The sequence below is a fragment of the Cataglyphis hispanica genome, chromosome 7, assembly GCF_021464435.1.
Source record: "Cataglyphis hispanica isolate Lineage 1 chromosome 7, ULB_Chis1_1.0, whole genome shotgun sequence".
NCBI lineage: Eukaryota > Metazoa > Arthropoda > Insecta > Hymenoptera > Formicidae > Cataglyphis > Cataglyphis hispanica.
The window spans coordinates 3,007,009-3,023,305 of record NC_065960.1 but is presented as its reverse complement, the minus strand read 5'-3'; the positions used below and the strand labels follow the sequence as shown (position 1 = coordinate 3,023,305).

The 16,297-nt window shown below is 37.7% G+C and overlaps 1 protein-coding gene across 1 annotated transcript in view; it reads left to right on the top strand.

Moving 5' to 3' along the window:
• The window catches only part of LOC126850737 (uncharacterized protein DDB_G0283697-like), a 76,433-nt gene that overhangs the window by 34,891 nt on the left and 25,245 nt on the right, over positions 1–16,297 (top strand). Inside the window, exons 2-3 of the mRNA XM_050594023.1 lie at positions 359–656; positions 4,564–4,796. Coding sequence (XP_050449980.1) covers positions 359–656; positions 4,564–4,796 — 531 coding nt within the window. The remainder of the gene's footprint in view (positions 1–358; positions 657–4,563; positions 4,797–16,297) is intronic.

Sequence of the window (16,297 nt, the reverse complement as noted above, 5' to 3'; positions counted from 1 at the left end):
ACCCACGATCAAAAGGAATCGCCTCGCGGATAAATGTACGTCTTGCATGCGCGTCGACTGCGAATAGGGTTACATAGTTTTTCATCTTCCATCATTTTGTAGTCAGTTTTTTTTCATTTATTATACATGAAAATAAAAAAATAAAAAAATTAAAGCTGCGGAGAGTTTATCACGCGTTGGTTTCAGAAAGTCTTCAATTGAAAGATTAATTTTAATTGTTTCTTATTTTTTTATTATATTTGTTTATTTCTCATATGTTTATATATATATATATATGTTATCGTGCAAATAATTATAATATTATCAATTATATCATGTAATTCTTAAAAAAAAATTTTCCAATATATTACTTGCGCAGGATTACACGGACGATGACAACGGCGACGAGGACGAGACCCTCGCCACGTCGACGACCACCACGACCACGACGACCACGACGACTACGACGACTACGCCGAAACCATCGATCAATCAGCACTACGATTACAGGGACCAGAGAGCCTACGATAGTGGTACCGGGGCTCAGTATAACGGATACCAAGCGAAAAACGACTATCCGCCGATGTCTGCGCATAGCATTCACAAGTGGCAGTCGCTAGGCACTCGCGAGGGTGTCAAAGAAACCAGGAGTAACATGCAGCAATACAACAAAAACGGTAAGAGCGATCGTATTTCAGTCATTGAGTACAAATCAACGACCCTCAATATTTTTCTTTCGTAATAGTATCTTCATTGATGAATAAAATGTGCGGGAGATTGGGGCGCGTAAGTTAAAAGAGCAATTTGTAAGCGATCGCGATTCGCGCCGTGATCGGTTTATGCAAATGCGCGCGTAACATCATTTTGCATTTTCATCGTTGATCTGACTCAATTAATTTTAACGGCCCACCAAAGATGCTCCGAATTAGTTATAAATCGTTATTAAAAAACCACGCGGGTGGTCCGTTCTTAATGGCGATGCTGGTTCAACATAATAACACAGCTATATTTCTCGAATGTCGCGGTAATTGTCCACATGTACTTTTGTATCCATGTACTTACATGTTCGTGCAAAAACTCACGGCGCACTTATCCGCCTATCTAATACCTTGCGCGAAATTGCTTCGCGGATGTACGAGGATGTTCGTGTTTGCAGCAGTCAGGAGCGAACACGAGAGACAGTAATCTCTTTCAATTATGAAAGCCGTGCATAAATCAATCGCCAACCGAACAATGTATGCATGTCCGCGATTCGACGCGAAAACTCGAGCGTGTACCTTGAGATCCGCAACATTTCATTGTAATCGCAGTGTAATATATCGCACGCAATTGACTGTCTAGTTAGTGTAATAGACGTTTTTATAATTACCTGCCACACACAACACGCAATATAAATTTGCCCGTGCTATATTATTCCGATTGCAATGTAACTCGCAGCGCATGGCTGTATTTATAGCTCGAAGCGTTGCACCTTCTCGATTGATGCAATTGCGCAATTGCCATTCACATCTATTTTCGAAAGAATAAAAGAGAGAGGGAGAGCTGCTTTTCTCACAGATGTTCCCTTCTAACGAGCAGACGTTATTGTGTCAAAATATATTTTTGTACTTTTTGCGAAGAAAGCAAAATATTTACATTCGTCTCTATTCAATGTTTCTATTTTGACATTTCCCCAGTTTTATTTCTTTATTAATACACACATCCTATAAATCTTATACTTGAATCTTTTGAAATCTGGTTTTATCCTTGCAATACTTTTTACCATCAATTACATTTAATATGGAGCGGTAACTTCTTACTGTGTGATTAGTCTTTCATAATGAATCGCGAGGTAACATTTCCGATTGCATCGTGAACGGAATTCTACGAAAGATGTATCCAAAAAATTCGCAGGCTATTAATATGCAAATTAATAATAATAATCGTTTGTGTACTCGCGCACGTGCGCGCCACACACGAGATTGGAGATTTTGATTCATATCTCGGTTGATTAAAATCGATTTATTATCATCCGCCATCTCGCTCGAAAGATTGCGCCTTTCTTTTTTTTTAAACAAATTATTTTTCGTCTATATTTAAAATAATTTGTTTTTTCCTCAAAAAAAAAAAAATCTTTAATTATCTTATAATTTTAACAAAAAAAGAATGATTGTAAATAATGTATAAGCGATAAGCAAATGCAGAATGCATACAGCTTTCGTGAAAAACATTCGCGTAGTTGTCATGGATGATATCACATTCCGTTAAGTCGCATAATCCTGCATATTTGTAGCGTGATTTATTCATTGGATATGCTACTACACCCTGACTACAGAACCAGTAGTCACCGTTGATCGAATACTTTTACGTTGACTCAGAGAAAAATAAAAAAAAATAAAAAGACGACGTAAGTTTGTACGTGCAAGACTAAACCAGTTAAAGAAAAATGAAAATACATATATAAAGAGTTTTAGCTTCATATTTATAGTTTCCTAATAATTTAAATAAATAATTTCGACCATTTTCAACCGTAAAAAAAAATTGCATCAAGACAAACTGAAATAATTTATTCAAATATAATCAAAATTACGTTCAAAGAACAAAATGCGCTAATATCAATAACTGGATTTTGTAAGTTTCTTCCTGTATCGATAATAAATGTACATGGGATTAAAGAAATTTATATGTATAATGCACATACCACATGACATTCTCCCGGGCGTATTGAAAAAATTATAAAATAGTGAAAGCGACCGAATCTAATCCTTTTCTCCCATAATATATTCCGGAATACCTTTGAGTAGAGGATGCGCGCGGTGAGAGCACATACTTCAGAATTTCCGATGCTCGTGCCTCTATTGTGAACGCGCCGATATAATCTTGTGTCAGTCCCGAGAGTAACGCCGACGTCGGGGATTAGCATAGCGAGATCGTCCCTCGAGATTAGGTCGGCGTGAACAATTCCGCGCGTATACTTCCGAAATCTCTTCCAAAATAATATAGTCGAGTGAGCGCGCAATGTTTAAAAACGTTTTTCAAATCAGCAAAGCCGCGCCGTTCAATTTGGATATTTTAGCAACTACAATAATATCTATCGATAATTATATCAGTCACATTCGGTCATTAAAACAAGCAAGTTTTGTAACAAAACATTAATCCATGTTTCTCGGATATCCGGATTGTAAATTAACATATATAATAATAATAATAATAATAATAATAATAATAATATCTTCCATGCGTGGCCAATTCTACGATGATCAATAAATTAATTCGCGGTCCGACGCGACAAACGACATTTTGATGAGAGATAATTCGCCGCCGCGCATAAATCGTTGGAATTCACCGCTTCGCAATAATTTTCGATTAAAAACGACATGGTACCTCGGCGCGGTATTCATGAAACGCGCGCAGCCGGCGAACTTGATCCGATTAACATCGTTAATCGGACGCACAATCGAGTTGCGTTTCATCACAAGTGATCGTAAATTTGCAATTTAAAGTTGTCATTTTCATTTGAAAACACAACACTTATCCCGAGCTTCTTCAATTAGAATAATCCCGATCGCAAAAATGAAAAATATTAAATGACAAGAAACGTGCTTTCTCTTCACTGATCATATAGCAAGTCGATCTCGTGACTCGCGATCACCACGTGATGGATCTCTATTCGCTATTCCTCAAATGGCATGTACCGTCTTTAAATTCCTTTCCGTTGACATTTGCCCGCTGTTATTATTTGTACTAGAATTTACCGATTTGCCGCTACAATGCGGTTTCTCTGCGCGCTCAAACGAATTATACGGAGTGACAGCGTCGCCGTAATTATCGATGATACGTGAAACGCGTGTAGAAAGCGATTAGTTATCTCCGCGCTGAATCAATAGAAAGCTCTCGTGACTTATGTCACTTAAATGTTGAATGCATCTGCGCTCGCGAAGCAAACTACTCGCCATGATCTTTCGGTCCCGCCTGATGTCTCGATCTTGATCATAGAGCCTCTCGCCTCTCTTTTTTTCCTTTTTCTATCTCTTTCTCCGTATATTACTGGTAACTAAAAGTGCCTCTCGAAATGGATGAATTTGATGAACGAGGATTCGTTGCGATAAGACAAACTTCTCTTCTAATCTGACCTATTCGCTCCCATCTCTTTTCGTTTTCTTTCGTTTTATTGCCGTGGATGTTTACTACGATGTGACACTAATTAATGAGTTATATATACGAAAGTATGGTAATACTGGCTTGTTACAACATGCAGAATGTTTTCTTTAACGTTTTTTAAAGATCTTGTATGAAAAGCAATAATTCAAGTTGAATTAAAAAATTTGAACGTTTTCAAAATCCTAAGATTTACGAAAGAGTTGTAGGATTAAAAGAATCATGAAGAGAAACGCATTACAAATCACACGTCATCGTCGCAAATAGATGTATCTCGACTTTCTAATAATATAAACGCAATTGTGTCACGCACCGAGAACGAGGCTGTAGCATGTACTTTTTATTCTTATTAGACTTGGAAAGTTCAGTCACAATCTGCTACCCTTTCACAATTATTGCTTTAATGACCGTGCGAGAAATTAACTTTATCGATCCAATTTGCCCTAGGTGCTGAAATGAGAGAGGCCATTCAGCACGCGATGCAAGTCAACAGGGAAGGCAGCTGTCAGTGGCCACGTGCGCGAGTCATTCCGGTACGTGACGTTTATCCGAGTCCATCAACCACCTACGTTCCACACTGCGCTATCTTGCACAGGTGTTCGGACGACACCGGATGTTGCAGATCGGAAGCGCTCACCTGCGTGCCGAAGCACTCTCATCGCGTCGAGCTTTTTTTCTACGTAAGTCTAGCATATATTTTTTCTCTCTTTTTTTTAACAGCGTTATTGTTTTCTATTTATATAATTTTTATACAATACATGTATATTGAAATTCAATGATATAAAATCAAAATTAAAAAATTTGCATTTTATCTTTCACAATTTATATAAATAGAAAATCCAGATCAGGATTAATAATGCCATAAATATTATCGATGATTCGATATAAATTTATTCGCATCGACATACGCGACAAATTTCCCACTCACTCCGAGCCGCACAATTCAACATGCCTCATCATAGAAACACGCGAATCCGTAATAAGTGTTAACTGCCGCGACGCATAATTTGTCGGGATAACATATTAAGCGAATTAACGGCGCGGCGTAGAGTGCGAACCAGATCGATTGAACGATAAACGCTCTTGTAAATGCCGGCTCGCTGCGTGCCGGATAAATCTCGCCGGGAGAAAGAGGCGCTCGCGCGTGATGTCGGACGCATCGAGAGATGGATGCACCGATGTAAAGAGAAAGACTTTATTCGCACATGGCGGATGAAAATATCATTAATCGAGTAAACCGTATTGCGGACGATTTATTAATAGCATATCAAGAGAGAAGCCAACAATATGCGAGCATGATTTACGGACCCTCATCGCGATATCGAAATTGCAAATCGCCGATGAATTCTTTCACGATTCTAGTGTTAAACAGATGCATTGTACAAACGATTATACATGCAACTTTAAACATGCAATCGTTGTGTGCATCCTAAAACATTTTTTTTTTTCTAACAGAAATGCAGGCAGCGCGTTATCTTGTGAAATTAAATGCCCGCATATGAAATGTCTCTTATCTACGTAAAAATAATTACGGTAATTGGTCTGATTTCAAGTGGACGTATTAATGTCACAGAAAATAAGTAGCATTATGAAATAGCTCGACGTGTATTGGCTAATTAAATTATTTCGTTTTTATGTGACTATTAAATCAGATAGAGTCTATCGCAAAGTAATAAATAATCCTACAATTTCACGCTTGATGATCCCCAATAATCTTCATAATAATACTCGTGTGAATCTATAAAAAAAATCATAATTTATAAAATAAAGTAAAGCTAGAAAAACAAATCTCAAGGAAAGTATAATACTCTTTTTGCTTATAATATTTCTCAACTTTCGCATCATTATCATTAAAACGTAATAAAGATCGCGGCAAGACGAATAAATATGATTGTGGCGTGTGTGTCAATATAACGTCAACTTTCGAACGTAGATCGCGTTCTCGGGAACGTTGCGGTAATTTGACGGATGACACGCGCCATCGTGGTTGGTGGTCCATCGCGTCTCGCTTTAACAGGGCAAGTTGTACTTACACGCGCTACGTATATGCCACGCGATGGAAGATTATTCTCGGAAAATTATTAGTCGTCATGCGTGACTCGTCGTCGATATATGCGATATTAATGCCTGCTCACAATCTGCTGTGTTAATAACGACCCCAGGTGATCGCATGATGAGCAAAATTTATAAAAGCGAGAAAATCGAGTTGTTTTTTTTTTGTTCGACATTCGGATTTCCATTCGGATTGATATACCTATAATTCGGTAGAATATTTCCGGCAGAAATTTTTTTCACTGCGGTACACGATGCGATAAAAAAGTAAAGAGGCCAAATGCCGACAAAGGATGCAGTTTCGGCCTTAAGCCTTCATTTAACGAATCGATAGTCGTGATTGTACAACCGATCGCGTTTACGGGTTAGGGATTAAGACCACCGCGGCTTCTCTCGCAACCTGATATTTTACTGCATCGTTTCATCACGCGATTACGGAGGGCTCCGCGATTGATTCTTACCGTTCCTGAAAAGCCAGCATGACTTAACCCAATTTCAATTATACAACGATGTGTATAAATTAATTGTTTTTAAAGTATAAATACATTTATAATTTATGAAACACAAATATAATAAATATCAATAATTATCAATTAATTAAAATACTTTTTAATATGCCCAAACATAAACGCTGACAGATTTTATTTCAAGATTATTATATCTCACATTATAAATAAATTATCTATTTATTTTGCGCAAATTCAATTTTAAACGCGACTCATACAACCGCACATTATATTACTGCGAGGTACGGCGACCACATAAGGCATATACATCATAAATATGTAATTAAAAACAAATACGGCGAATCCGTTCCTCCCTCATTATACTTATCGCCAGCCACATCGGATTAATTACTTGCCGAAGCTTTTGTCGCAATTGCCGAGCCGAGTCTTACCACTGGTGTATTATTATCCCGACGTAATGAATACGTAATGTCATAACTGCATGTATAGGGTGTACTATAAGTCACGAATCTGCACGATCGAACGAATCGAGGAGAGAGGCAATTAACGGTTTAATTTTATTAAAAAAAAAAAAAAAACGTAATGTTTTTTAATAAAAATTTATATGCCTGATTGCGCGTAATAAGAACGATAAAGTTGACTTGCATGAAATATCGTATCGCTGATTAGTCTGGTTTTTTCGCGCGCAGTATACATATAACAATCGATGTTATTTATGCTTAAGTAATTATGCTCCATGAACTCCCGCATAAATCGTGTCGAATCGGAATGCGAAGGAAAATTGAAAGTGAATAAGAGACTCTGACTCACGAAGAATATTGACCCTTGATCTTTGTTTCGATTAATTGCAAGCAGACGTTCCTTCAACTTTCTCTGGAAACTAGTGATTTGTTGAATATGTTAATCTGTACACTCTCATTATTTTTGCATTAAGTTGTTGCGAGAGTAATTTGTAGTCTATAAATGACTGCAATTGCCCGATATGTTTTTATCAATATTCATTATGGCGATTTTAAAAGCGATTACAGAAATCATTACATATTGCACGACTTATTCGGAACTTCATCGAACTCACATCAACGTTTCAATGACCCGGCATGAAATTCGAATCCTCCGATACTGGATGCTTAATGAATTGATCCAGTGATAAATGATGCACCCTTATACTGCAGAACCGATAAGCACGTCAAAATTCGCCGACAATCGTATCTTATCATTACGAGAAATTTTTGATAATTAAAAAAGGACGCCTATCTAAAAAAAAATAACGATCGATTATTTTAATGACGAATAGTCTCGTCTTTTAGTTATCTCTCATACTCATCAAACAACAATGGCCACATATAACGTCCTGCGAGAACGACGACGAAGGTTGTGGTCAATTGCCATCGATCATCGCTCCGAGAGAGTTTAACGCTCGCCACAGCCCATACTAATTTCCTCCTCGTAAAAATTAAGCTGTGAAACGATCGTGCGAAATTACATGGGCGCGCATTGGGGCGGTTAAAGCATAAGTCATCAAATTGCAGAAGTAATTTCTAACTAAAAATTACCAAACTGCAAAAGTGCTAATCTGATTGCACGAAAAAAATTTATCTCATCCATTTTTATAAAAATTTTTGAATTGTGCGATTAAAAGAGGAATTAATAATAATGAAATATATCGACGTATCTCTTGACTTGACGAAACTTTGTAAAAAACGCTGTATCACGCTAACAAAACAGACGAGCCCTGTTGAGCAGAAATAGGAATATCGAATGTCCCTCGTTAGAGGTGAGCTCTTAAGGTTTTTAACGATGCTCTCTCGCTTGAGAACAAAAATAGGCGCGATATAAATTCCAATAAGCGCCCGTATAACTGCCAATACCGAGATGTGCAATAATGCCGCGGGTATAATTTGCATTTTACCGCGATCATCGTCCGGTTTTGCCACGTAGCATTAGCATAAGCCGACTATTGTGGGAAACGGTAGTGGATTAAACGTGAGAAAACGCTTGTTAGGAGGGCAACATGTGCTTTTTAGAAATATCCAAAGCGAGGATAATCTTTGCGCGTATAATTTAGCTGGACATAGGGGGCTTGAAGACGTGACTAAAAAAAAATCAATTAAATTTCATCTTATTCGATATATAAATAATATAATTTATAATTAATAATTAATTTGCTTTTTTTCTTTTATTTTATTTTTTTATCTCATCTCGCGTCCCTCTGGAGAACATTCCACGTTGTTTCAATCAATGGACACTTACAGTGACGGATCCTATCACGTCATTCGCGACTCTAAAAGTGTATCTCTGAATGCGGGAGTCTGTATTCAAGGGTTGCAGATCTCGCGACGACGTGCGTACAAAAAAGTCGCAATGGATATGCAAGGAGGAAGAGCAAGCCGCGGCAAGTGACAAGATACGACGGGATAAATTTACGTTGCAAAATCGATAAGCATGAATATATCCGCTCTTACAAGCAGAAACGGATTAAGAGTGTCTCTGAGACTCCGTCGTCTCTTCTCGACGAAAGGCATGAGAAAGAAGAAAGACACCCTGGACATCTCGTCCTTAATCGAGCAAAAAACCGGCGAATTCCGATTCGTACTCTCGAGCAAAGCCGCGTGAACAGAATTGATGGAGTTATAAAACTGTGCGTTTTCGACTTGCAGTTATCCTTGTATAATCAGCGTTCCTCCGAATGCTTCAATTACTAATTGTATCGATATTTATAAATTGAAACAATGGATAAATAATTTTAAGCCAATTATGCCTGATAAAATATAAAGTCGCTACGCGTTTATACGACAAGCAAACAATACACGAGTTATCGAGCTCGGAATTTTATAAGATGCGAAAACCGTAACTATACGACTGAGCAGGCGACATGTAGCTTTCTTCGGTATTCTTTATCTCGCCGGAGATTGTCCGATATCTCCGCACAACCCACGTCCGATCGACCGGCCAATTGAGAGCACTGATTGTGATAAATGTCCAGGTTGGGGGAACTATTAGGGGTCACGCAGTTTGGAATGCGATAAATTCAATGGAATATATCGCCTTTTTTATCCGCGATACTGAATGTCAAAGTATTGTAGAATGCGTGCAATTCCGTTGCCGATTACGACATCGAAAATACGTCCGCCATAAATACTCGGCCGCGTATATCTTTGTCAATATATTATCGAAGAAATTAATATCCGCGCCTTTATAACAACACAAGTTGCAAACTTGTCGATATCTCTTGCTAATTTATCGTATGCAACCGATCTCTAAGGCGTGAAACGTGTGATACCGCTAGCGTGATTTAATAGTGCAAACAGTTGTTAATAATATGTAACGTCGTTAATATTTATATTAATATTAATATTTATTAAAATTGTATTTCAATATAGAGAAAACATGGATTTTTAATTTATTTCTTTTTCACACGTTTTAAGATGTTATCAATATTTTATCATCAATATTTTATATTTTCATGATGTAACAATGGTATATTTCATGATATAATAACAATAGTATAACAATAAGATGTTAAATTAAGTTGTATTAGTGTCAACTAATAATCTCTATAATATGAAGCTTTTCTCGAGTTAGAGACAACTGTATTTATGGCGGCTTCATAAACAATATCAAATGCGAAACACTGTAAGTTTAGACACAAGACGCTCCACAAGAGACGCTTCTTGGTTTCACTTAGAGACGAAAGACGAAGAGGTGAAAAAGCATCATCTCGCTTCACATCACTCAAGAACAGTTGTCGCGACGACATGCTCCAGTTATCCGCTCTATTATTATACCGCGCAACCCCTTTCAATGGTTGTTTGTCGATCAGACCGCGCTCGGTTTCGCGTACTTTTCATCTTTCTCTTTAAATCCTCTCCCTTCCCACGGAATTCTCTTCAAAGTCGCTTAATCCTGGCCGATCCTATACCGGGCTATTAACTTCCAACTTCCAAGTTGGTCCACAATGCGAGCCGAATGAGTCAGTTTCAAGCCGAGCCACACTTGGCCGGGTATCAAATTCGTCGCAGACTAACGTGCAGCAAGCATCACGACAAGTGTGATATGGCGTGAGTTGGATACCCGGACACAAAGTGCGCGGTCTTAGAGTTGTATAAATACAGTGACTTCCGCGATACCAAAATACGCTGATTTATGAAGTCCCTCTGGATCGTCAAACCGCTTCTTCTCGCATCAATTCAACATCACACGCGCAAACAACTGGGTTAACCATCGATCGTTAAAGTTCTTTAGAGGAAGATCCGTTTGACGCATGATGGGCTCGTCAACAGAACCGTCTTTATGAGTATATATGAAAAGCGGTATGTCGAGAACACAAGAGTGGACTAATCGAAATTACTAATGGTCGGTAAAATTTGACGTATTTATAAACGTGTCGAGTTTACACGCTTTACGGAAAATCCTTCCGTCTCATCAGCAACGTAAACATCAGTCGATATTTTCGTTCAAATTAAAATTTCAACTCCCTTTTCGTCAATCCCGTTTTTCGTTTTTCTTTTCGCAGAGGAGAAAAAATTTTGAAACGGTCGTTAATAGATACCTGCGCGCGATGGTCGGCGCATTCGAAATTAAAGAAGCCGCCGCTAAGACCCTCGTATTTCACGAGGTTTAATAATGCCTAACACTCTCGACAATCCCAGACAATCTTCACAATTCGCAACCGGCTCGTACAAGAATAAAGCGCGCTTCCCCAAAGTTCGGGCTGCGTAGATTTTCTACGAGGATAATCCCACGCTAATGCGCTCTCCTTCCTGGAACTCCTCGTGTGCTTTGCTGCGGCAACCGTCCGACAAAAAGAGACGCGGTACGACCATCGTCACATTGCGAAGTTTCTCTTGATATTCCGGTAGAAGCGCGAACATGAATAATAAGTTAAGCACGTAGTAATATATCATACATGAAAACGTGGAATTTCGTCGAATTTCCATTCGCGTGCGACATATGCTATGGCAAACACATCAAACAGTAGAAGTAAAAAACAAGATCGAAACGACTATGGTGATCAAGTAATAAAATTATAATTATTAAAAAAATTATATATTTCATAAAAAAAATTTTATATCAAAAATTTAATTGAGAGAAATTTATTATTTTTCAAAAACATTAAGAATTTTTAATAATTAATTTAAAAAAATTAAAAATATTAGATTAGTATTTGATTTTCTTTTACGATAACGTACGTTCCTTCGTTAAACAAATTATAATTCAAAGCATAATGCAATGAATGCAGCTTAAAAGGTACATTTAGGGATCTGGGACGACCTGAATCTTTCGATATCGGCCTGCTATTTATGCGCCCGTACCATTAGTTATCGCAAAAGCGTTCCAAGTGCTGCATAGATCCGAGATGCCTTTTCATAGAGGCCTTTTTCCAGAGTGTCTTGAAATGTTTCTACGTTCAAAGAAAGAAGCGAACCGAAGTTATTTTTAGTAATCCCGGATTTTACCAGGCTAAGCATTTCCGAGCATAATATTCACTCTTCTCTACTTATAAACTATGAGTATCCGAAACCGTGCAAATTTTGATACAGATGTCATATGATAGTCAAGCTATCGATCATCGACACAAATGGAGGTTTTACGGTTCTCTCAAGTAACCTAACGAGAGTGTGCAAAGGGATAGACAATCGGATTGGACTTTGACGAAGGTAACAGCTGCAGCGAAAAAGGCCGCAGCGAGCCTGTGCCAAGAATTATAATGCCGGCCAATGGTGACACGCTCGCCGAAATGAGCAAGACGAAAACGAGTACACTCTACTATTTTCATTGTTTTGTGTTTCCTTATATTTATGTATGTGTCCACGCGATTGCTGGATGACGTGGCGTCGCCGAAAATGTACGCGCGCAATGGCGCGAAACTGAGTTGAGACTGATTAAACCGCGCCGGCGATACGCGTGCAAATAATGGCGGCAAACGCAAAAGTGATAACAAAGATAATCGCGCAACATGATAGAGAGACGCATCGTGCCGAATTTTCTTTGTAGCCGAATTCTAAAATTCACCGCCACGTGAAGTATATTTTCCCGATTTAACATGCTTCGCATTACCATGTTTAACAATAAATTATCGTGACACATAGAATAAGACATAGATATCATATGTTGAATATAGTCGAACTATGCCTGATTCTTATAAATAATTATTGAAAGATAAAAACGGGTATTCGTGAAAATTTGCGAAAAAAAAAATTGCTCCATTTTTCTTCAAATTCTCTTCCACTCAGAAAAACAAATGGACATCTTGTTCGGAGATATTTTCTGACACGCGCACCTGCGCCGGCGGTCGACGCGCCGGAAGGTAAGAAGAAGAAGGATGTTACATTCTCACGGAATGTAGTAGATCCCAATCTGGGACGGGAGAGAGTGCCGGTTATCGTTTTTAATGGTTTTCTCGAGTCGCCACTTTCGTAGACCGCCCCAGCAGAATCGCCCCGACCATCCTCGTTATGTTTCTGAGTAGCCGGAAAAAAGGACCTCACGCAAGATTAATGACACTCCCGGGCTTGCAATATGAATGGGACAGTTGCGTCAGCGTGGACATGCACCCATCATTTTAATGGGACCGTCACATCGACGTGGGTCCTCCTGTTTCGAGATTACACGCTGACTGAGCGGCCTGTCTCGCACTGACAGGTGCCGCCGAAAACGTCAATCGGATATGCACTCTTATCGCGTTCTAAACCGCTTAGTAAAATTACCTGAAAACTGTTTCAGCGCTCGAGCAATTAACGTAATCTCTAGCAAAATTATATTAAATGCAGCAGCTGAGTAAAAAGGCGAATATTACTTGCGCGTTTTTGCGGAATCCTTTTACTGTAATTTACCGAGCTGATGATTGCAATTAAAATCTCTCGAGATGTCAGCGACGTCGCTGAACTCTTGATGCAGAATAAATTTTACGTGTGATAGTAACAATTTTAATCATAATCTTTAATCTGCGCGCAAACGTTGTAATTATTCGTTATCTCATTAATATAAACTTATTTTAATCGAATAAACATCGTTAGTAATGTGAGTAGTCGACTTGAGTTTTCCGGGAAACAAGTTTTCGAATTGCTCTTATTTCGTATAATCCATCTGATTATTAAGACGCTTTGAAATAATGTGTACGTGGCAAAAGAGAGAATCACATACGAGAAATTGATCTGGATCTCGCGACTCGCATGATGAAAACCGAGCAAAAGATAGACGGAAGGGAGAAGAAACGGAGTCACGACTTCCTTTTCCGTTGGATCGTAGCGCCTCGCCTACTCGCGCTGACCTCCGTAAGGGTCAGCTGTCAGGTATCGATAGTCCCGCCTCGTACATGCCAGACATGCTCTCTCATGCTAAGCATCGTGTTATTTCTATTTTTGCGTCCAGACGTACTCGGAGAACGTGCCTTCTCCATCGCCGTCGTATAAGCGCGTGCATATATGTGCGAACGCGTATATATTCTTACATAGAAAACATCTGACACATCTTTTAGATTGCAAACGAGCGCAATGGCGCTGGTCCCATCAGATATGCTCTTTCTACGCCAGTCAATGAAAACGATCGCTTTCTATAGCGTACGAGAGAGAGAGAGAGAGAAACTCGCGATCAAAATTAACTTGGCACAATTTAATCCGATAAGCCGACGCGTACAAAATACTGTTGAAACATCGTGATATATTAACTCAAACATATTTCTTGTACTCGATAACAAATACGACAAAAATATTTTCCAACAAAACTGATAACAGATTTCATATAGAATTTTATCTCGCGTTACATCGTCTTAATCGATGGTTTAATATATAATACAGTTGCTGACACAATGTCATATTAGTCTTCATTGTCGTACAATCTTCACGTACTAAGGCAATATACGATCTGTTGCCACAAGAGATCGAATATAAAACTATTTCCCACAATTGACTTCAATATAAATCTATATCGAAAAAATTATTGGCTTAACACGAATAGGAAAATGACACGAGACCGTCATTTAAATCCACGATATCCTACATTTAACTCTCGCCCAATCACTAAATTATCATAAAAGAAATAATCCTTGTGCATTAAGATAATACAAAAATGTTCGATTTAATGAAGAATATCTCTCTAATAAATGCAATAATAATAATATGCGACGGAGTGCGCTTAAAGAACATGTACGGGAAACGCAAAAAATACATATGTTCACATCAAGAGGGTTAAAACATTGACAAATTTTATGCGTGAAATAGCGGAAAAAGAAACGACGTTCAATGTTTTGCGAGCTTCTATTAACAGATTTTATGAGTAATATCTCATAAGCGGACGAAGTAACTTCTAACTGACATTTATTTCTTACGGGATCTCTCTTTTTGTCCCGGCTATTCCATGAGAAACTTCGTTAAGTTTCTTACATCTAATGTCAGAATAAAAATAGAAAATTACTTACAACTGTAAATATTACACTTTTGTTTCGTAGATTTCATAATATACAACATAACAAATTTATTAAGAAAAGATTTAAATATTATTATAATTTTTATAACATTATAAAATATAGATATTTATATTATCATTTATTCTTAAGGTATTTCTGCGACTTGATATCTTCGTGCAATTAAAAAGAATTAAAAAAAAAATGAACCTCTGTATATTTTATAAATGTGTCTAAGATTCAATTGATAAAAAATCTGCAGAAATTATATTGAGAATAACAAATCATCAATTAACTTTAATAGCTAGAAGTGATACGTAGTCTGTTGCTTTTTCTGATTCAGTTTACGAAACGGCATATAAATCATGCAGCTCGATAACTAGTCACGTCACATCAAAATAAATAATAAAACGTAAAGCGCAAATTTATATTCGAATTTAATATTTCTATAGGTATTTTAAAAATAAATATGAAAAAAGATATATATATATATATATTTGCAAGAGATACCGTGACATTTCAAGAATAGAAACTCATAGCAATAATATTTTGGAACGTGTAAAAATATAGTGGCGAGATCAATATTTTACATTATACTTTTTAGGTTAACAGAGTATCCTGTGAATTATGTCAATTTAATTTAAAGATAAAAGAAATTACGCTCAACTCTCGCGAAAAATCTTTTCTTGTGCATTACCGGTTGTTATGGACAAGTTGGCGGAAAAATAATTTCGCTGTGACGCACGAATTGACTTTGACATACAGATCGGTTGCTTCTTGCTCTTGCATTACAGGATTCGTTATCGAAACGGGAGAAAAATTGACTGATTGTCTCTTGTAATTTCCTCGCGTACATCCTTTCTCGGACGTCCAACCGTTGGCCGACCACCTGCGCAGATTGGACATCCTGTGTAGGTACTCGTGTAGCTCGTAATTTACCGTCAGATTCCTACCTTACAGTGATTCTCAGCGCGAGCCGTATCATCGTACACGGTTTATTATTTATATTTTACGACTCGATTTGTTAATAGAGTTGGGAAAAATATAATATTTGCAATGATGCGCGAATATATTTTTCACGATCTTAAGAATAAATTTCATTGAGGAAGAACGTAATCATATCTTTATGAAATCGCCTTTATATAATAAAAGATGTTTATTTAAAGGACGAAGAAAAAATATTTAGTTACACAAAATGGCAAATGGCAATGGTAGAATTTCTTTTGCAAAGAAATTCTCGAGTTAAACGCGCCTGCAAAAT